At 37.8% G+C, this 24,446-nt stretch overlaps 1 protein-coding gene across 1 annotated transcript in view; it reads left to right on the forward strand.

Moving 5' to 3' along the window:
- Positions 1-265: 265 nt before the first annotated feature.
- Positions 266-24,446, forward strand: part of LOC134659173 (dymeclin) — a 45,835-nt gene continuing 21,654 nt past the window's right edge. The window contains exons 1-7 of the mRNA XM_063514804.1: positions 266-394; positions 2,050-2,193; positions 12,541-12,687; positions 14,044-14,185; positions 15,655-15,767; positions 23,051-23,170; positions 24,170-24,312. Of these exons, the coding sequence (XP_063370874.1) occupies positions 2,054-2,193; positions 12,541-12,687; positions 14,044-14,185; positions 15,655-15,767; positions 23,051-23,170; positions 24,170-24,312 (805 nt within the window). The 5' untranslated portion in view covers positions 266-394; positions 2,050-2,053. The remainder of the gene's footprint in view (positions 395-2,049; positions 2,194-12,540; positions 12,688-14,043; positions 14,186-15,654; positions 15,768-23,050; positions 23,171-24,169; positions 24,313-24,446) is intronic.

The raw sequence follows: 24,446 nt of genomic DNA on the forward strand, positions 1-24,446 counted from the left end.
ACGTTCCAAATCGCGCTAAAACTGTTTGTATGTGCACCGGTTTCTTGTAACGTAATTTTAAAATTCTGATTTTGCTTAATTTCAACATATTTGTTATATCATTCTTATATTTAAGTTAAATAATGAATAAATTAAGGCCACATGCCCATGTCCAAGACGTAATATCAGTGCAATATCACAGCATTAAACATCGGGGTATCATCAATGCCCCTGAACGCATCCATTTCAACGTCAGTGTCACATCACATTCTGACAACATGTTACATGACAAGTCGGCAGTGAATTCGTGGCCAAGGAAAATAGTTGATGAAACTTTTGTGAAAATCTCGATATTAAGGAAGAAATTGCACTTTTTTTTTCATTAAATTTGTGTGACACATCACCTGTTACCAAGGTTAGTAATTATGGATCTACAGGTGTCGTATTAGACATAGAATTCCATTGTTTTGTATGTTTGTATTTAGTTTTCAATATCCGTCGAAGAATTCAATTAATCCTCTTACAAATGCCGACAGAAATGTTCTTTATAATCTGTCCTTAACTAGCTTTAAATATGAATTTAATGAAACTAAAATTGAGTTGATTATGGTTTAGGGGGTGGTGGTACCGCCTATACAGACTGAGTATTTGACAAGTTTTTTGTAGCCACTTACCTTGGAGGATACAACTAAACGGAGTAGCCATTAACGGGCTTTCCCCTCTGTCGAAAATAGGCGGCCAACGGTCATACACAATGTATGGACTGACGTTTATCTGACATGGCTATTTTTACGTTACGCATACATTTGACGTTCCCCTCCCCCGCAAAAATCGGCAGACTGTTTTGTACAGAAAATTACAGACATGGCGTCTCCGTTTGATTATATCCTCCAAGCCACTTACTGTTCAGTCGTACACAATCATCATTGTTTGATTATTTACTGTGAACAACACCGTCGGCCTATGATTCATACCAGTTTATTTGTGTATAAAAACCAATTTACTTATCTTACAATGAAGCAAATAGTCATAGTCAATATGAAATACACTTTTTTTTCTTTTTTTTATATTTCTTTTCTTATTTTGTTAATCACCTAATAACCTCAAAATATCTATTTTTTTTATATATGGCTAGTTTCCTATGTGTGCAATATATAGCTCTGTTTTGATAACAAGTATGATTACTTATCATTTCTGACATGGTTTGTAATGTAATGTTTCATCCTCCTTTATTATTATCTCAATTTTAATGTAATTGCTCCATGGCACTTGGTGTTTTTTTTTTAATAAATGTTATTTCCATTAGTGGACTCTATTTATTTGCAATATAGCTTACAAATTGTTAGATAATTTAGTTTAAAATAATGTTTAGTATCAATTTTTAATCATTTTTATGGAATATAATAAATCAATAACTATTAGAAATAATACTTAACTATTATATTACTTAACTTAGTACTCTTAGAGCCAGTTAGCGCCACTTGCACCATCCCACTAAATTGTACTGGTAACCATGGTAACTCCAGGTTTAACTGGTTGGAATGGGAATGGTGCAAGTGGCCCTTAGTAGTAAAAAATAAGACCTTAACAAATGTATTGTTTAACTTCAACTTCAACATTTATTCAGCAAATAGGCCACAAGGGCACTTTTACACGTCAACATTGAATTTACATACAAGCAAAAAAATAATAAAAATACATCAACAATTATTAAATACAACTACAACTACCAAATCAAACTAATGTAATACAATTACTTAGAGATGTATAAGGTCTCTTAATGTCGAATTACATAAAAAAACTATAATAATAATATTCAAATAAAAACAAAACAGATACATGGAAAAAAAATCTAAACTTATTTAGAGGTGTAAATGTCTCTAAGTGTCAGAACTAAAAAATAACATAGTTTATCAAATTATCCTTAGAGATGTATAGGGTCTCCAAGAGTCAGAATCCTGTATGATTAACACATTACGAGAAAAAAAAACATACAAAGTAATCAGCGAGCACTCTAGGGGTAACAGATTGATTTATTATCTGAAGATGACTTGAATATGGTAATTCCAGAAAGATGGGGGTGGCAGTCAGCCGCTACGGGGAGCTGTCTAACAATGAGCTGTTGGAGCGCTTCGTGTCTCCGGACATCATCAGCCCCAACGACCCGTTCTGGAACCAGATGTTGTCGTTCAACATTACCCCTCCTAGCAGTGTGTAAGTCTCATCATTTACTATTATATTCCACACAGTATAATCAGTCAGTATCTTCGATCAACACGGGCTTCCGACACGTCAGAAGGGATAGGCCCAAGCGATATACGTACAAAATCCAATCTGTAATGACGACACATATATGTACATAGAAAATGACACCCTACACCAGCAGTCGGCAACCCGCGGCCCGCGGGCCGCATGCGGCCCGTGAACCTGTCACTTGCGGCCCGCGAGCCTCCCTGGCTATTTTGTATGTAATATTGACAAACGAAAATGTCTGATAAAGTCATAAATATTAACAAAGTGCGGCCCGCGTCAAATTCGTTAACTACTATGTGGCCCTTGGCTGCTAAAAGGTTGCCGACCGCTGCCCTACACAGACAAATCTTGCACACCTCGATCTGTTTTTGTGTACGGACGAGTCACAAGTGTCACAAACTCACAACACGCACACTAACACATTTTCGTCAAGAGATGAGAAGTCGGATTTATCGCTCGACCGATCCACAATTTGTACTGGGCGAGAAGAATCATGGAAGAATCGATAAATCCAATAATTACATGAAACTAAAATATAATCATTGTGTTTAAATGTAATTAAACGTATGATATGTAAAAAAAATATTACATGTGAAATCACAGACTACATATATACAGACGCTGCTATCCCATACATTCAAATGTGACCGCCTAAAAGCGCACCATTACCAGATGGCGTCACTGAAAAAGCACTGTTGCCTATCATGGATACAAGATGGCGCTGTGTCACATCCAAATCATAGAATTCCTAACGACATCTATACGTCTTCATTGAAAGTTAGTAGACATATGTCGTTGCCAACGATTAGAAGTAATCAACAGATGTCGCTTTATAGCGTATTGAATAAATCATGAATCTAGTTTAAAACTGGATCAAGCATGAGGGGTGGAAGGAAATGACCGAACAGGATAGTCTTATGTATCTTTCAGTATGAGTAAAGAGAGTTCGGGCACTTAAGGAGTACAGGGAGGGAAGGGAGAGGCAGGGTACAGAGAAATAGCGTAGCCAAACGGTATAACCATAAAGTAATTTCGGAAAACGATACTGTGGTGATGATAATATTTATATATTATAAGAATGCTACATAAGTCTTGCCGAAACTATTTAAACCGGCTGAAAATAAATACCTGTCATAATAATTTTGCGCATGCTACCATTGGTGCATGGCAAAAGGATTAGACATTACTACTGGCGTAAGTCCGTCTATATGCCACCATGCCACTGGTACTTGAGAGTTTCTTTATATTTTTTTAATCCAATTGCTCAAAAAGTTTAGTTTTTGTAGCTGCAAATCGTGCGTAAAGTTTGATTTTTTTACACTAGTGCTAAAAAGTAATCTGATTGATACATTTTAAATAAATGAGTATTATGCGAGACCCGCTTATAAATGACCCACCTGAACAACGCGCGATTGGGCATAAAGGAGTATTATTCGAGACCCAATAGTATTACTTGAACAACGCGCGACAGAATGAAGCTGACGTTCGTACAATCACAGACTACATATATACAGACGCTGCTATCCCATACATTCAAATGTGACCGCCTAAAAGCGCACCATTACCAGATGGCGTCACTGAAAAAGCACTGTTGCCTATCATGGATACAAGATGGCGCTGTGTCACATCCAAATCATAGAATTCCTAACGACATCTATACGTCTTCATTGAAAGTTATTAGACATATGTCGTTGCCAACGATTAGAAGTAATCAACAGATGTCGCTTTATAGCGTATTGAATAAATCATGAATCTAGTTTAAAACTGGATCAAGCATGAGGGGTGGAAGGAAATGACCGAACAGGATAGTCTTATGTATCTTTCAGTATGAGTAAAGAGAGTTCGGGCACTTAAGGAGTACAGGGAGGGAAGGGAGAGGCAGGGTACAGAGAAATAGCGTAGCCAAACGGTATAACCATAAAGTAATTTCGGAAAACGATACTGTGGTGATGATAATATTTATATATTATAAGAATGCTACATAAGTCTTGCCGAAACTATTTAAACCGGCTGAAAATAAATACCTGTCATAATAATTTTGCGCATGCTACCATTGGTGCATGGCAAAAGGATTAGACATTACTACTGGCGTAAGTCCGTCTATATGCCACCATGCCACTGGTACTTGAGAGTTTCTTTATATTTTTTTAATCCAATTGCTCAAAAAGTTTAGTTTTTGTAGCTGCAAATCGTGCGTAAAGTTTGATTTTTTTACACTAGTGCTAAAAAGTAATCTGATTGATACATTTTAAATAAATGAGTATTATGCGAGACCCGCTTATAAATGACCCACCTGAACAACGCGCGATTGGGCATAAAGGAGTATTATTCGAGACCCAATAGTATTACTTGAACAACGCGCGACAGAATGAAGCTGACGTTCGTACAATACACTTTATACACTTAATATAAATGTAATTAATTAGATATATATCAATATAATGAAATAACAAAAGATTCATGTTTTTTTACATATAGCTGGTCAACCAAATCTTGTCAGTAAAATAAAGGCGCGAAATTCAAATTTTCTATGGGACGATATCCTTTCGCGCCTACATTTTTCAAATTTGCCGCCTTTTTCTACTGTCAAGATCTGGTTGACCATGTATAATTATATGTTCTGAAAATTAATTTTATTAATTTTAATAATACAATTTCTCTTCAATTGGCATAATGCTGACAACAGTGACAACAGAATCCACATTGAAAAAAATGGCAATTAAAAGTAAAACTTTTTTTATTCCCTTCCCGCCTTTTTTATTCAACATTTAAAGTGATTTATGTTTGTAAGTAATTGCCAAGAAAGCATAAGTTATTAAATAAAAATGAGTGATTCAGACGATTTTGGAGTTAATTTAACGCCACCAGATATCAAAGCAAAGGCATCCGTTGTAAGTGACAGGGCTATAACCGCGAAAATCGAATTTTGCAAATTGCGGGCATTTTTCTCTGTCACTCTAATTACGCCTGCATTGGAGTAAAAGAGAAAGATCCCCGCAATTTGCGAATTTCGGTTTTGGCGGTAGCCCCTCAGTATATTTCCGGAAAAATCGAAAGCTCGGTACTCGTGCAAAATGACATACTTCTCGCACTTATATCGAAAACTACTATTTTTTGCCATTTTTTATATTGTGATCTTTTTTGCCACTTTTGTGTTATTTGTACTCAAATTCACGAGCTCTTTCGATCCTAATGAGATAAAATACCTCAATTCATGCTCAATTCACTCTTATCGTGCCTTCTAAAAATTTACGATACAAGTTGCATTGCAATAACTATAAAAAAAAGTAACTGATTTGACTAGTACGAAAATACCCTATTGTAACAATACGATGCGACGTTGTCGAGTTAAACTGGACTCGCTTCGCAGTAACTCATAGCAGTTTGGCAACGTCGCGTCGTGCTTTTATTTTTAAGCAACAGATTTGTACATGATTTGTACCATCTTAGTACCTATACATACAAAGATATGTTTTCATAACGTTCCTTTTCAACTTCTCCCATGGCAAAACCCGTACCTATCAAACCTGAAATTATTATACAAAAGCATTTAATGTTTGTTTTAATAAACTTTTTCTGTTATAATTAGAATAAATATATCTAATTTTGCGTATATTGACCAGGCAGGTGTTTGTATCACTAATTATGTGACCTATAAGTATAGACAGACAACAGCGTGCACAGAAACGTCAAAAACGGCATCAAGTAATGATTATTGCTATTTTAAAATTAGTCCCCTACTTCAGGGTAATGTTATACGCCTGTTCCTTAAAAAAGCTGAGGGCCTACCGCGAACCACGTTCGACGTGTTGCCTCCCTGTCACACTTACGTACGAATTTACAAGTGCGACAGAGAGGCAACACGTCGAACGTGGTTCGCGGTAGGCCCTCAGAAATGGACACTGAGGCATAATTATCATTATTTTGGAATTTAAGTACTATATAATATTATTTGTAGTCTTTTGGAATATCATATTTTATTTGAACTAATAATATTGTTGTATAAATCATAAAAGCTCTATTTAGGGACAAGAAAGAACTTTCAACGGCAACACTAAAAATAAACTGTCAAATAGTCAAGTCGCCACAAAGCGGCACCGCGTTTGTTGGTTGCCTTTGCTTTGTTTCTGTTTATACAAACTTATTAATTTCATATTATAGCTTCATTTGAACTATAGTACAAGTACGTGAATAGAATACCTAGACGTGTCTTGCTTGGTGCAGTTGCGTAGGTATGCTAAAAGGAAAGTTGGAAGACCGATGTGGCGCTTTAAAGACTGTGCTAAGCGTGACATGTGCCCAAAATGTGGGAGGTCGTGCCGCTCACGCATCGGCCTCCACAATCACCAAACCCGTTGTCTAAACAGCAATGCATAAATCGTCTGCAATAGACGAAAAGACCTGTGATGATGACGTGAATTGCCGATGTAGTAACGGAACACTACTAATGGTAAAACCTACATATTAATCTGACAGTGTCTACTGTTTGCCAATAAATGATAAAATTGATAAAAAATTAACACTTCAGGTAAGTTTGTTTTGAATACAAAGGTTAATTAAATAATTTATCACCACACCAACTGGTAAAGGCCCCCTTGATTGTTCAAATACTAATGAGAAAATTGCATTTATGATTTATCCCACATGTGGGGCAAAGTAATCAGATCTAAATTTTGAGTTTCCTTATGTTAGCTGGTAGAATTTACTTTTAAATGATGATTTTGAATTATAAATTCTTTATAATGTTCATGTGGATTTGATTTTTTTGGTATTTTATAGTTGGTATTTTTCCTGCATTGGCATGGTGATAAATTCTGTGTTTCATTAGGTGGCAATGTTTGTTTAACCCTCGTGCCTTGAATTCTCACAACGCTCAAGATTCCACTTCTCGAACCACTCGCTACGCTCATAGTTCAAATCTTCTGCTTGCCCTGGAATCAACATTAGCATGAGCGGTTAAACAACTGCTTTGCCCCCTTGCCCACTAATAACTATTGTCAAGTTTTATTTTAACCCCCCATGCTAATATTGATACCCGAGCAAGCAAAAGATTCCAAAGTATTTAGAGTTAGAGCAAGAAAGAAGAAAGGTACGTCATAATTTCAAAGATGTTTGACATTTAAAATAACACATGTACTGCGCAGGCGATCAATATCGCTGCATACTTTTCTTGGTCTAAATCTATACAATGGTTAGTGTTTGCAAACAGACTCCAATGTGAAGGCAATGTGTATTAAACTTTATTGTGATATTATTACATTTTATATATAAAAAATATGTTTCTGATTTCAGGACCCAGCCTCTAGCCACTAGAAGTTACAATGTATGCAACAAGAGAGTGAAGATGAAATAGTCAATGCATCTCTGTACAGTCGCCATCAGATATATCGGAACGGCCAAGGTGTTCACAATATCTGAACACGCACTCTAACGCCCTGACAATAGAGGCGTGTTCAGATATTTGTGAGCGCCTTGGCCGCTCCGATATATCTGATGGCGACTGTACCACAAGTAAAATATTTTGAGTGGAAGATGGTTGAGATTGATTCCTGTTTCAACGGACAGACACATGCTATGAAGATTCTCTTAAAAATAATAAAATACAATTAATAAATTCAATGTTTAACATGATAGTGACTTTATTTTGTCTACCCACTAACAACCAATTTGTTCAATGCTGGCGGGCAATGGCGGTAAACTTAAATATTTGATGTGGTATGAAGCTAAATGTTTTGAACATAATGGCAAGCCACTAAAAAGTTTTAATCCTAGATTAGCCATTAAACTGTGGCTACCAGTCTGATTTGTTAATTGTTATATAAGTACAGTCAGCGTCATATAGTAGGTAGCATCCAAAGTATTCAAATAGTTCGGTACACCATATTATTTGTATGGCGTACTGAACTATTTGAATACTTTGGATGCGACCTACTATACGACGCTGACTGTACTTAATTTAAATATATATAAATTGTATATTATTTCTACGGCCTCCTAGCTAGTCAGTAGTGACAGTGACCCTGCTCTGCTATGTGCTATGAAGTAGGAGGTCCTGGGTTCAAATCCTCATAGGACATTTATTTGTTTTTTAAATTAAATTAAAATTAAATTAAATTAAATTTATTTAAGACCAACAAAGGATCAATTTCGTTAGTGACACATTTAATCTTACAACTAATGTTAGTAGGTACACACACACAAACTTATTAACTAACTACATTAATCATTATATTTACATATTTATTTATTTATTTATGCACATATGGAGTGCACCACAGTGGTTCAGGTAGGCCCCATCAAACCTGCCTGCATACATGGCTAGGATGCTGTTGGTGCTGTTCCTCACCCTGCATAACAATGAAGTGGCTCTTTTGCGCATAATGGCAGCAAAACTATCTACGCGCGCCTCCGCAAACATTGTTGACGCGCTGCAGTAGCGAGGAAGCCCCATCAGCACCCTAAATGCATTATTGTACTGTACACGCAGGGCACTGTACTGCCTTTGCGTGTAGTTCACCCACAGGCTGCTTTAATTGTGTGTGTATATATTAATGGTCTATATCTATTCCCATCTGTCCACACCTCTTGTATGGCGGCGGGGACAAATGGGCCACCACCATGGGACACCATATTAATACACTTTTAGGGGGATCCGAACCTAGGACTTCCAGCTTTGATATGATCATAAAATATAAGATATGTATGTATTTACATTTACACATTGTATTATTGCTCTCATACATATAGGGATATTTTTTTAAATGTCGGATGTCTCTTCTCTTTTGAGCATGAATAGAAGCAGGGGATAACTGACAGAACGGGATAGTCTTATGTATCTTTCAGTAGGAGTAGCAGCGAAAGCGCTATTATTGTTTGTCCTTGTCACAGTCTCACATCTTGTTTTATTCCCCACCGTAAATTGACCACCGTGATTGGTCGAATTCATTTGTTGCCCACCATAACAAATAAATTCGACCAATCATAGCGGCGCAATGCGACGCTATGATTGGTCGAATTTACATGTTTTGTCCCTCACGGAGGCACGCGTACACCACTTCTATAGGATGCTACCTTCTATGCTTTTGAGCAAGTTTTTGTCACCTGCCCTGCTATTCAAACTACTCAAGAATTTACAATGTTTTGTTACCAAGTAGGTCGATTAGTGTAAGACTGTCCTAAAATATATGTATAGCTATATGAGGACAATTTTGTAATGCGTAAGGTTAAGTAAATTAATATACAAACAGCAACACTCCTAACTGTACATCGGTACAGTTAACACTTAACAGTGTGGCTGATGATACCATGTAGGTTTAATATATTTTAATTATTATCACGTTTCTAAGAAAAATAGTACATTATTGTCGAGGTTCGGAAGTAGCTACTTGCAAGCTGAGGATTCGTTTTAAACGGACGACCTTGGGAGTCCGTTTAATTGAATCCGAAGCCAGCAAGTAGCCTTCCAGCCGAGTCATATATAGTGCTTTTCTCAAAAATGGTGCAAGAGATATTTTACAGAAGCAGCGTTCTAATTTTCACAGAGAAAAGTAAAACCATTAAAAAGATTTGCTTGCCGCCTTTAAAAAAAATAGAAGTGTATTTTTCTGCTGAAAATACGCCAACGTATTTGAGACACCTAAATAGTCGCGGTACCAACATTATATTAATAATAAGTGCTGATCATCTGTTCGGCTGTTTAATGGACCTATGCCTTCATTTGATATGGCCATTTAAAGTTTTAAAAAGTTTGGAACTCGTTTAATAATGGAATTTGTATGCAACATTGCAGTCCCGAAATCGATACAGCAATGTTTTTAACTTTTTAATTTTTAGAATGACCATAAACTACACACTTCGCGACCTATTTTTTAACCGGCAACGTCGACTTTGCCGTCCATTTTTGAGAAAAATTATATTATTTATTACTTAATAATGTTGATATGTTGTCTGTGATATGATCATAAAGTATGAGGATTTACTACAGTGACATCTATTGATAGTCTTTCTCAAACAATCGAGCTATTTAGTGTGTTACAACGGCAAGAAACTAACTGTCTAGTAATGCGATAGATGGCGCTTAGAATAGTTCATGCCATTATTTATTTATTTTTTTCTGCGTCGATTTACTATGTGTAAATGGATGTTTTAAAAGGTTTTTGTTGTAATATGCTAAATAAATTAGAACTATACATGTTAATTTAAAAATTGGCAAGATATGAAATAACACAAATATATATTTAGGCCCAATGGTGCTCTGAGTGACATCTCTTGGATTTTTGTGGAACTAAGCGAGGCTTGTATGGGCCGATTACTCTATACTATACTTACTTTATGGTGAAATGTAACACCATCTTCTGTAAATTTGATGTATTCGACCTGTTTTTACAACAAAAAACCGAGCAAATAGGCATTTTTGTGTAGCAGTGTTCACTCGCGCGACTGGATTCGGTCTAGTTTAAAATCCAAGTGCAACTAGTTTTATTACCCGCGCTAGATCAGTTGATCTTGTACATCGGCAGAAGGGAAATAGTGCGAATACCGCCTCCCTTCCGTGTTGCTTTAAGGTCAGTATAGTCAAGCTATAGGCATAGCTGGGCAGAAGTCCGTTAATCGTTAATTAACGAAGTTAAGTTTTCGAGTAGATAACAACTTCCGTTAACTTTCCTTAAGTCCGTTAATCGTTAACAGTGTTGGCAAAAAATCAATTCGAATTGACGATTGACGATTGAGGATTGACTGATCAATTCGAATTGATGATTGACGATTGACGAAACTAATTCTAAATCTACTGATTGAAGATTGACGATTACCAATCGTTAATTCGAGTTGATCGGTCAATCCTCAATCATCAATTCGGATTGACGATTACTTTGTATGTAGGTACCTACCTAACGTCCTTTTTATTTAGGTCATTTTTCTAAACTGACCAAATGCGTTCAAAAGCAGTGTCTGAGTTTACCAAAGGTTCCGAAACATGTTTCCGACGGCAATATGAAGGATGTCCTTTTTGGAACATTTTCGGGACTTTCCTTGAAATTAACCGATAGCGTTCAAAATCAATATCTGAGGTGCCCAAAGGTTTCGAAACTTGTTTCCGAGGGAAATATTGAGAGATGTCCTTTTTTGGGACATTTCTAGAAATTACCCGATTGCGTTTAAAATCGATATCTGAGGTAACCAGAGGTTTCTAAACATCTTTTCAACTGCAATATTGAAAGGTGTCCTGTTTTGGGACATTTTAGTGACATTCTTTGAAAGTGACTGCTTGCATTCAAAATCGATATCTGAGGTGCAAAACATGGTTTCAACGGCAATATTTAGATTCTACACTTTAGCCGCGTACTTACTTTACTACCTGCATTACGCCACCCTGCTGATAACAAGATGGTTAATGGTTAATCTAGATTGAGAACTGATTTAATCCGAATTGAGGATTGATGCGTTAATTCCAATTGATTCAATCGGATTGACCCGTCAATCAGAATTGAATCAATTCGGATTGACGCGTCAATTCGATTGATCAATCCGGATTGATTTAGTTCAGATTGATGCCAACACTGATCGTTAATACCTAAGTACCTACTCACACCAAGGCCGCGCGCTACCGCGCCGCGCCGATTACGTTCCGACTAGTTTGCGTTAGGTTTGTATGCAGTGCAACTTTACATAGAGCGAATCGCTTGTACTACTGAATAAGAGTCTAATATTGTTTACCCCATGTGCCGTATTAATTTTGTTATTACGAGAGTATGACAGAGTCGATCGCGGCAACCTGAGCAGTTGCCATATAAGATATACGGGTGCGAGCGAGACAAATATAACAACTTACTTACTATTCGAGACCGAGCGGCAGATGCTAGCGAATGATATTTTTATTGGCCATGCTATTATTAATTAGTAATGATTACCATGTTAATTAGTAGATTAGTCTTTAATAAAAATCAAGATTTATCATTATTTCTACTTGGTAGTTTTATTTCCTATTGCGTATATTTACGATTTCGAGTTAACGATTAACTTTAACTTCCGTTAAAACTTTTGAAAAGTAACGTTTTAACGTTTAACGAAGTTAACTTTTTATTTTTGATTAACGGTGCCCAGCTCTGGCTATAGGTAGGTAGGACCTTGGGCCTTAGGAGGCTAGGACCACCCTGTAATTATAGTATTCAGCGTAGGATGCAGGTAACTCAATTTAGTATTGTCTTCAATCTGACTCCGCAAGACAGGCGTAGCCTAGTGTGGCATTCATAGGTTAAGTAAAACTTGTAAACTTTTTGGCAAATGATTTTTTTTTCTTTTTTTTTTCAGCGAGGAGCAGCTAATCTTCGACTCCAGCACCGAGAACCTGCTCCAGCAGTTCCTGGCCAACAACGGGGACACGGGCAACCTCGGCGCCCTGGTGCAAGTTTTCATCACGCGCGCCACTGAACTGCTCGCCTCGCCCACCAGCGACAAGTAGGTTCTAAAAGTCTCTTATTCTGTAGTCAAAATTCTAAAACACGGCCGCCATCTTGAATTTCTTCATTTTTGTTCTGATAATGTTGAAAATTTATATCTTAGTATCTGAGTACGGTCGATGCGCCTATTACAAACACCGCTGTGGGTGGGTGGATTCCCCGGCCTGCGGCTGCGGTGCGGAGGCCTAAACCATCCAGCATATAATCCAAGACTGCCCCATAACGCGCTATGCCGCTTGCCCGCCCGATGCCCTGATCACCCTGAGCGACGAAGCCTTAAAGTGGCTGAATGGTCTTAGTGTAGACTTATAATTATGTATGTTTCTGTTTTTACAATATGTTTGCCATACGATTAAATAAATAAATCTGAGTATCCGAAAGGTCATTTAACATTAATCTATAGTCGAAATAATAATAAAATTATTAATTCAGTAGAAGTTCTACAGGGTGTCCCAAGAAGTAGTGATATACTGAAGCTGGGAGGTAGAGGACCTAGAGGGCTATCTGAATCACCCCCATGTATGTTCCGCGATTTTTCGTATTTTCGGAGTTATGATTTTTTTTAATTTTTCACCTATCGCCGAGTACGATGAGATTTTTATTTATGGTGACGTGAATTATTGCGGTAGATGCTTGATTTTTTTTGTGTGCTACGCTGATAGATAGGCCAATTCAGTATGGTAACATTTACTATCGTTAGATCTTTGAATGGAATTAAAAAAAAAATTAATGCCAAGAAAGATAAAATTACCCAGTATGTTCACAACTTCAAGGGCGCTTAGAAAAATAAAACATCACCATAAATAAAAATCTCATCGTACTCGGCGATAGGTGAAAAATTAAAAAAAATCATAACTCCGAAAATACGAAAAATCGCGGAACATACATGGGGGTGATTCAGATAGCCCTCTAGGTCCTCTACCTCCCAGCTTCAGTATATCACTACTTCTTGGGACACCCTGTATAGTTATTTGTTTTACAAGGGGGCAAAGTTGTTGTTACACCTCTCGTGCTAATATTAATACCTGAGCAGTGCCAGGGTTTCAAAGGTTAAACAGATTTTGCCACCGAGTGAAACACAGACATTTTTACCACACCAACACAAGGAACATTTATACTAACTGTAGAATATCTAACAAAGCAAATCGATTCAAAATGAATGTAATTAAATATTTATCATTCAAAATCATCATTTTAAAGTCAATTCAACCAGCAAACATAAGAAAACAACTCCAAATTTGCATTTGATTACTTTGCCTCACATGTGAATAAAATGCAACGATGCTATCGGTTTTTGAATAATAAAGAGAGCCTTTACCAACTGGTGTGGTGAAGAATGTAATATTATTTCCAGTGTGATGCTGGCTTGGCACACATTCAACGCGCTGTTCGTGATCCGCGCCGTGGTCAAGTATTTGGTGGAGATGGTTCCAGAGTGTGAGGTCTGCCGCCATCTTGATATCATAGTGCAGGACCGAAGACCGCCCGTTGCCGACGTAAGTGGTTTTATTTATTTTTAGGGTTCCGTGCCTCAAAAGAAAAAGATCACTCGTGCGTCTGTTTGTCCGTTTGTCACAGCCTTTTTTCTCCGAAACTACTGGACACATATGTAAGTTTGTGACCCAAAGACGGACATGTAACGTAAACAAATGAATTTTAAACATGGACGCCACGTTTGGGGGGTAAATTAGAAAATTAAAAAATAAAGTTATTCAAACTATACCGTGTTACATTACATATAAATTAAAGAGCTTATTGTGAGAATCTCAATTTTTTAGGGTTCCGTACCCAAAGGGTAAAAACGGGACCCTATTACTAAGACTCCGCTGTCCGTCCGTCCGTCCGTCCGTCTGTCACCAGGCTGTATCTCACGAACCGTGATAGCTAGACAGTTAAAATTTTCACAGATGATGTATTTCTGTTGCCGCTATAACAACAAATACTAAAAACAGAATAAAATAAAGATTTAACTGGGGCTCCCATACAACAAACGTGATTTTTGACCGAAGTTAAGCAACGTCGGGCGGGGTCAGTACTTGGATGGGTGACCGTTTTTTTGCTTGTTTTGCTCTATTTTTTGTTGATGGCGCGGAACCCTCTGTGCGCGAGTCCGACTCGCACTTGGCCGGTTTTTTTATAATTTTAGGATAAACAATTTAGAAGTAATTCAAGAAAATAGACAAAAAATGACCATTTCCCCCCCCTTTATCTCTGAAACTATTGGGTCTACGGACCATTGAGGTTACATCAATTCAGCCGACCGATCAAACGACGCAATGTAATGAAACTCGCATGCGAGTTCTCGCAACGTCTAAATGAGCCTTTAAAAAATGGTTTTTGACATTGTCTATGACTGGAATAGGGATGATGACACATGTTGAATTTTATAATAAAATCTAGTAAATAAAATAGATAGCAAACGAGCAATTTATCACAATAATGTGGATATTAAAATAAAATATTGAAAAATTACAAAATTACAGGACCTGAACTGAAAGTTTCAAAATTTAAGTTTTTTTTAACTTCCAAAAACGATAAAAGTAAGGGTAAGTACCATTCGATTCCTTACATTTCATCCAAAAAAATATTGTATAGCAACTATATACATAAACGCATTATTTCACCGACAAAAACGCAATTTTCTTGTTTTGTCCATACTACAAGATGGGCGATGACGTCACGGCCTCTGGCCGATTTGTATAGGGCGTTTCGCGAGTGAAGTGGGACTGTCGGACTTTGACTACAATTTCTGACTTTTGTGTTACTTTAATGCAGTGGGTCCCATATAGACATTTGATCCTAAAAACAAACCCGATCGATTGATACCATAAAAAAAAATTAGTCATGTAGCCTATTCAAGGGGTTAAGGGAGTCTTGTAGGGTACAACGCCATCTGATTTAGCTGTCAACTATGTCGGCTACAAAATGGTGCATCACTTCTCCTTATCTATTACCTTTTTTTCAGCAAACAACAGACGAGGCACAGACATCGCCCAAACAGCCGATACTGAACGCGGAGAGCCGGGTGGAGATGCTAGTCGACGCGCTTATAAGCCTCATTATAGACGTTCCGGTCACGTGAGTCTTTATTACAGCCTATGAGAGAGGCACCAAGGGGCTCCATCATGGACTAGGAATCCTCTAGACGGAGTTTAGAGCAATTATTTCATGAAACCGATGCTGCCAAAAATACTGCGGTGCGGGGGACGAGGCGAGCGAGTCCCGTGCCGTGATTGCTCCGTTCAAACACACGGACGTCACACAAAGACACTTTGACTCGAAGATGGAGTAAAACTACCGTTTTGTGCTGGGGTAGCGCTACTATGCTCAGTCTAGAGGATGTCTTGTCTGTGGGCTCCATACATCGTCAGCGCGTGCGGCGCCTGATTCAAGAATGAGACAAAAATCAGTGTCAATTTATCGTTACGATTAGAGATGCACCGGATATCCGGTTACTATCCGGTATCCGGCCTATCCGGCCGTTATTTTAGTATCCAGCCGGATACCGGATAGTGACCTACTATCCGGCCGCATACCGGATAGTGACCTACTATCCGGCCGCATACCGGATAGTAAAATTATCACATTTTGTGGTAAAAAATGGTATTTAAAAACAGTCACGGTAATAATCGAATAAGTTTATTCTTTTAAAAGTGATAAAACTCGTTACGATCCTAGACATGTGTCCGCGCGAACGTTCACCACGAAACAGGTCGAACCCTGCACGACGCGCACCTGCAAAACTCAAAATGTAGGCATAGTTCCGCCGGCCGAATATCCGGCGGCCGGATACCGGATATTCGACCAGTGTCCAGGCCGGATATCCGGTATCCGGTATCCGGCCAAACAACTATCCGTTGCATCTCTAGTTACGATATTCATGATTGCACGGGTTTTTGTTGCGATTCCAGATATCGTATTGATATAATTATTAGAAAATCGCAAGTGATTTGGCCGTGACGTCACTTGTGTAGTTTATAATTATACTAGCGACCCGCCCCGGCTTCGCACGGGTTAACAATTACTCTATCTATTAAAAAAACCGCATCATAATCCGTTGCGTAGTTTTAAAGATCTAAGCATACATACGGACAGACAGACAGCGGGAAGCGACTTTGTTTTATACTATGTAGTGATAAAAGCCATAGCCAGGCTGGAAAAATGAAACTGTTTTGACTAGCCTCTACCCGCCCATACGTCAAACCTTGCCAAGCAAAATGAAAAATTATTTTTTATTTATTTATTTAAACTTTATTGCACAAAATATATACAACAATGTACAAATGGCGGACTTAATGCCAAATGGCATTCTCTACCAGTCAACCATAGGGCCAAACAGAGATACCTTCAATTGGTGCAGAGAGAGAAAATATATTGAGTGAGTTAAAAAAGCAAACTATACTTATAAATTACATAAATAAATAAAATATATATATACTACCACATATTTATAAAATACATACTATAAATATAATAATGATGGATATTATTCGAACTCTTGCTTTAGCAAATGCTTGCGTAACATCCGCTTGAAAGAAAACTTACTAGTAGCTTGTCTAATATTTAGTGTAAGGCCTGAGTAGACGCTCGAGTTGGGCGTGCAGCGGGGCGGGGCGTGCGGCGTGCATGTTAAAAAAGCGGCCAAGTGCGATTCGGACTCGCCCATGAAGGGTTCCGTATTTAGGCGATTTATGACGCATTAAAAAAAAACTACTTACTAGATCTCGTTCAAACCAATTTTCGGTGGAAGTTTACACGGTAATGTACATCATATACAGTAGAGTCCGGTTATAACGACGCCCAAGGGACCGCTGATATTACGTCGTACTAACCGGACGTCGCACTAAACGAACTGCCAATTTTAATATATTTTTTAATCAAAGTAATGACATCATTTTTTATTTATTAATACTTATGCGACAATCAACGAAAAAAAACATTTTAATTAAAATATTCATTTACGTTAGTATTACAACATTTAGTCTTAAATGCAGAGACTTGTGTGTTTAGAAGAAGCCACTTTTGTAGGTTCGCGTACTCACTCATCATCCGCAAACTACTCGAATCCCGTAAAATAAAAAGTCGTAATTTTTAGGGATCTAATCAAGGTGACAATCGTACATCGACAATCAAAAAATAAATAAGTTTTTTGTCAGACATTTCAATTTTGACTCAAGCCTTTATCGCGGACTGTTTACTTTTGTTTCACCAAGCTACCTATACTCAATTGAGACAATAGGGATGTTGACATGAATCGCGAATATATAACATGTTATGTTTTTACCATAGCAGGGAATATTAGAACGCGGAAAATCATATTTTGCAAGTGTAAATATGCGTAATAAATTAATTAAAAATAATCAAAAGTATTTAAAATAATGCCCAGTATCACGTGACTGCAAACGCCAATCGGAGCGCGTGACGTAATCACAGTGGAATCACCAAAGACAAGTATAAAACCTGCCTAAGTGTCTACAGATTATCGTACCGAAACGCGATCTTGGTGCGGTGCGGCGCACGAATCGATCGTGTGTAAGGTGGTGCTTTAAGGACGCAGCTATAAGTTAGAGCGAGAAAGAAGGTCGCTGTCCGATGCGGTAGTGTGTTAAGGCTTTAAAAAAAATTGTCAGTTGCCATATAAAGAATTAAAAAAAATGTCTGACTGCAGTTTGTTTAAAACGCCGTTACGTCATCAAGGTCACGTGACAGTTTGGAGCGTTTAGGCGCGAAATTTAAACACGAAACTTATTACACATGTTTTTTTATTCAAAATTAATGAATATATTTTTTTAATATTTTTTTCACCTCAGCAGCTCGAACAAGGGTACTTTGCAACTTAAAAACAGTGAGCAAAATCGCATTTTGCTCACCGAGTGTGTCAAAATGAGCAAAATACGATTTTGCTCACTCAGTGATCAAAATGCGATTTTGCTCACTGTTTTTAAGTAGCAAAGTACCCTTGTTTGAGCTGCTGAGGTGAAAACTTAATTGTTGGTATATCTTAAGAAAACATGAGTGAATAGAGGTAAGTGATGAAGAAGGAATACATTTTTCGGGTTCTCTAATATGTTCTCACTGCTGAGGTGAAAAGTTTTGTGAACTACACGAGATCAAAGTTATTTACATCTCGTGCGCTTTTGAGTCCCTTACTATGCTCAAGATTCTAAATTAGATTCACTCGCTACGCTCGTGAATCTACTATAGAATCTTTCGCTTGCACGGGACTCAAAATAAGCACTCGAAGAAATATCAAACTTTGATCTCTTGTTGTACAAATAACTATTTCTGTAATTATTACGTGTCTATCTACAAAATAAAACCAGTTCCAAAAAATTGTCAACATCCCTATTCTTACAAACCCAAACTCAATTAGGATTATTATCAAACATTTCCTATGGCCACCTCCAGCTCGAAGGTACGAAAATATTGCATTGTCACCCAACTTACATAATTATGTATGTGAAGTTTAAGCTCAATTGAATAATGCGAATTGGGTTTTATTTAGTTTGCAAGATTACGAAAAGTCACAGTTTTTCATCTTGCTGCGTATAGGCAAAGGGGGGAGGGGAGTTGGGTGCGCGGGACGGAGTAAGCTTCTTACCAACAATTTATTTGTAAAAATTACGTCGCTCGTCGTTGTAACCGGACTTGACGGACGGATTTTGTGTCAATTTCCGTCGTTAAAAGCGGTCGGTCGTTATAAGCGGAGTCGTAATAAACGGTTGTACTTTCATAGTAGCTCGTACTAAAACCAAACAAGTGCTTATACCTACTTACGTCGCTATAAGCGGTTGGTTGTTATATGCGAAGTCGTACTAATCGGACTCTACTGTATTTTTTTTAGTTTTATCATTCTGTTATTTTAGAAGTTACAGGGGGGGGGACACACATTTTACCACTTTGGAAGTGTCTCTCGCGCAAACTATTCAGTTTAGAAAAAAATGATATTAGAAACCTCAATATCATTTTTGAAGACCTATCCATAGATACCCCACACGTATAGGTTTAATGAAAAAAAAAATTTTTGAGTTTCAGTTCTAAGTATGGGGAACCCCAAAAATTTATTGTTTTTTTTTCTATTTTTGTGTGAAAATCTTAATGCGGTTCACACATTGATATAGTATAAAGAACTGGATACCCAATCAGCCGCCAAAAATGGCCCCACAAAAGTGATGTCAAAACAGATCATGCATTACTTTTTCGTTTAGTCTTGTTTGAAACGCTCAAATGTGAAGTTGTCAACAATTACGAAATTTGCCGTTAAAATATGTAAAAATAACAATGATAAAGCAAGGAAAAAGAATGGAATGTATTTCTTTCGGTTAGTTCTTTGGATAGCATTACATAATTTATGTAATCTGGTGGTAATTTTATGGTTTTGAATAAATTAATTTGTTAGTACCAAAGAAGGGATGTCAAGGAACAAAATTCTAATGAGTCGATGTGAGGTCAATATTTTTTTTTATTTTTATATGGAATTCATAAGAAATAATATTATGTTTAAATTGAAGATTTCCAAGAAAACCTATGCGACGTGCAAAGTGGACTGCTATTTAATTATAGCAAGAGATAGGGGTGATGCAGTTTTAAACAAGGCAAAACGGCACTTGTGTGTTCGGCCCATTTCCCTGTTTCCGACATATACACCACCAATAAGGGCTTATATCGACTAACTGTAAATGCTAAACCTGTCGGAACACAGTGACAACCACAGGATTTTTTTTATAAAGTATAGGTAGACTTTATAAAAAAAATCCAATCAGTATCTAAATTTCCCCGTGCACCCGTGCTATGAGTAAATGTAGATCTTAAATACACAGTTATTTAATAAGTAGAATTTATTTCAAGGAAATTAGTATTTAAAGACGTATACTTACGAATTAAAAATTTAATTTGTTTGAATTTGAACCACGAATTAATTTTATTTGAGCTCCCGATTAAATTAAATTTGTTTTATTTATTACTTCAATTGGTTTTCCTGTACAGTAATACATATTAAAGTGTACCAAAGTGACTCCATTCGTTCATTATTCTCGTTTGACGTTGTTTGACGTAAATACGTTACGTTTAGTGCCATCGGACTAAATTTTTTAACAGTGTTGGTACTTATGTTTGCAAATTTGACACTTAATGCTTACGACATTAAGCTCTTTTCTGTACGAAACATTTATCTTGACTCAAAATTTACGTAAGCGTTTTTATCATCAATGCAAATGGTGCGAAACGTCATTGGGATCCACATTTCTTGACGTTTTTGTTCTGCTTTGTGTGTCTATTTCTTTTATATTAAGTCAGTGGGTTCACAGAATACATCTACTTACCAAGTTTCAACAGTATAGTTCTTATAGTTTCGGAGAAAAGTGACTGTGACATACACGGACAGACGGACAGACAGACAGACATGACGAATCTATAAGGGTTCCGTTTTTTGCCATTTGGCTACGGAACCCTAACAAATGCGCACGTATAGGAGCGGCCTTACGCTACGTCTTACGTAGGCGAACAACGCGCGAACGCCGCGCGGCCGCCGCCCCGCTTCGCGTCTAAATCGCTCACGTACGAGTAGGACATACCTATACGTATCAACGGTTTGTTTCATCCTCGCCGCGCCGCGCCGCCACCGCGCCTCGCCGCGCCGCGCCGCGCCGCGCCGCGTTCGCGCGTTGTCCGCCTACGTAAGCCGTAGCGTTAGTGCACGCTGCTCACATCACGCGTGAGCCCACAGCCACGCTGCACGCCCCGCCGAGCGAGCGTCCACTCAGGCCTTACACTTAGAGGGAGTGAATTTCAAAGACGGCTAGCCTGGACGGCGAAAGAATGAGTCATGAAACCAGTACGATGAGAAGGTATGGTCAGTTTGAGAATGCGGGAGGTACGCAGCTCACATCCTGCATTTTTTCAACACAAACTCAACAAACAACAAACAACAAACTCAGTTATAGAGTACCCAGTCGCAGTAGGCAGCGAGAGGCGCGCCCGCACCAGCTGTTTGTAACCGGCCGCTGCCGCACGCACGCTGGTGAGCGCGCTCCTCTACGCAGACTTGTCTATACTTACAATAAAAAATTTAATCACGTAGATATTTTTGGTTGTAGTTTAAGTGTTTATAAAAAACGTATTATTGATGTTTTAACAAACCCTACAATTTAAGTAGGTACTTCTTCTAGTTTCTTACTTATAATGTATTTCCAGTACCTACCAAATATATAAATATAACTAACCATTCTATGTTGTTGTTGACACCGGGAGCCCTTAAGACTAACGGTGATTAGTTTAGCTCTGAATGAACATTATTCATACTAATTAGTGGTAAGCGCCGTGGGCCACACATATGGTAGATATTATGGTAATTAGTGTAATAAGTATAACTTGTAGTGGCTGTTTGTTTACCTAAATAAATGAAAAAAAAAAAACAAAGTTCAAATTAGAATGGAACAGGTTTCTGGGCAGCTAGAGGCTAGTAGGAAAGTACCCTTTTGATTATAATCCGCCTTTCCCATTTATAACATAACCAAAGCCAACTAAAGTCGAATTTAAACTGTCGTGAGACTAACATTATGGTTTAACTGACGTGTTATAGTCACTCGCGCGACATGTTTTTAAGTCTTAAACTGTAATATATACTTGGTCAACCAGATCTTGACAGTAGAAAAAGGCGGCAAATTTGAAAAATGTAGGCACGAAGGGATATCGTCCCATAGAAAATTTGAATTTCGCGCCTTTTTTTACTGACAAGATTTGGTTGACCAGCTATATGTAACATACGCCATTATATAGATTATAGATATAGATTAGTCATTATTGCCATGTAATTAATTTTAGAATTATAGGTATGGTTTGTTTTTATAGTAAGCACATAATCATTATTTAGCCATAACTCTAGAATGTAAACATATTAAACTGATATCTACCTAAATGAACACAAATTTAACTCATAAGTTTGGCGTTATGTAATTTATTTAAGTATTTTTGTTTTATTTTTATTTTTTTCAACCTGAGATACGGTAGAAGTCACTAAAAAGCCTTACTTTATAAGATATTATTAACCTAATGTTAAATGTATGACTATGTTTTTCTGAATCAAGTTTTATTTTATTATTATTATTTTTTTATTATTATGTTTCTCAGAGCGTAGGTCTACCATTTTCCGACATTTGTCGCGCGAGTGACTAAGGGTCGGTTGCACCAAACAGCCTGTCACCGTTAAAGCGTTCGCTAAATTTTATTGTATGGAATTTTTCATAGTTCTCTGCCGATTGATGTTGATCAGTCTGTCAAATGTGGTTGGTGCAACTGGCCCTAAAACACGTGAGTTAAACCGTAAAGTTAGCTTAACCAACTAAAGTGTTTTTTTTTTTCAGTGACAACACATACTACCTCCACTTGGAGTGCATCAACACACTTCTAGTGCTCATGAGTGTGTACATGTTCGCCGGAGTACACGGGCAAAGCCGCACGATCGAGACTAGTCTTATTTATAGGTGAGTTCACTGATTACATTAAAAAACCGGTCAAGTGCGAGTCGGACTCGCGTTCCAAGGGTTCCGTACATTAAGTCAGATTCACGCTTGACTGTACATTTCTAATAGGTTTTCCTGTCATCTATAGGTAAAGAACTGTTTTTTTTTTTCAAAATTTTAGACGCAGTAGTTTCGGAGATCAAGTGAGGGGGGGGAATGTTCGGGTAGACACACAGACAGACGCATGAGTGATCCTATAAGGGTTCCGTTTTTTTCCTTTTGAGGTACGGAACCCTAAAACGTGAAAAAATTCGCTATCTTGGGTGGGATATTCGCTGTATTGGGTTGGGTCTTGGTAGCTCAGATGGAAGCGCACCGGGCTAGCGATCCGGTGGTCGTGGGTTCAAGTCCCAAGCTTAGAGTGATAAGGTCGGCAACGCGCATGTGATACCACTGGAGTTGCAGGCGTCCATAGGCTACGGAGACTGCTTGCCAGGCGGGCCTGCTTGCTTGTTGCATGCCACCGATGTAGTACATGTTAAAAAAAATGTTTTCACCTCAGCAGCTCGAACAAGGGTACTTTGCTACTTAAAAACAGTGAGCAAAATCGCAATTTTGCTCACTGAGTGAGACAAAATGAGCAAAATGCGATTTTGCTCACTGTTTTTAAGTAGCAAAGTACCAAGGGTTTGAGCTACTGAGGTGAAAATTTAATTGTTGGTATATCTTAAGAAAACATGAGTGAATAGAGGTAAGTGATGAAGAAGGAATACATTTTTCGGGTTCTCTAATATGTTCTCACTGCTGAGGTGAAAAATGTTGTGTACTACACGAGATCAAAGTTATTTACATCTCGTGCGCTTTTGAGTCCCTTACTACGCTTAAGATTCTAAATTAGATTCACTCGCTACGCTCGTGAATCTATTATAGAATCTTTCGTTTGCACGGGACTCAAAATAAGCACTCGAAGAAATATCAAACTTTGATCTCTTGTTGTACAAATAACTATTTTTTGTACAGAACGCTATTCCAAGGCCGCTACGGCATGCAGGCGCCGCTCCTGGTGAAGACCCTCCTGAGCCACGTGTCGAGCATGCTCGCCGCGCCGCCGCACATGTTCGGCACGGGCGTACCCGGCGGCAGTATACTAGTCAACTTAGCATGTCAGTATTTTCTTTTTCAGTATATCTATCTTTTTCTTCACAATTGGGTGAATCAACTTTTAGAACACTTGATTTCGTGGCCCTTCCAAAGAAAAATCGATTTTTCAAAAACCATGTCGATTTTTTTACTTTTT

This window comes from Cydia amplana, chromosome 24 (genome assembly GCF_948474715.1).
Source record: "Cydia amplana chromosome 24, ilCydAmpl1.1, whole genome shotgun sequence".
Taxonomy (NCBI): domain Eukaryota; kingdom Metazoa; phylum Arthropoda; class Insecta; order Lepidoptera; family Tortricidae; genus Cydia; species Cydia amplana.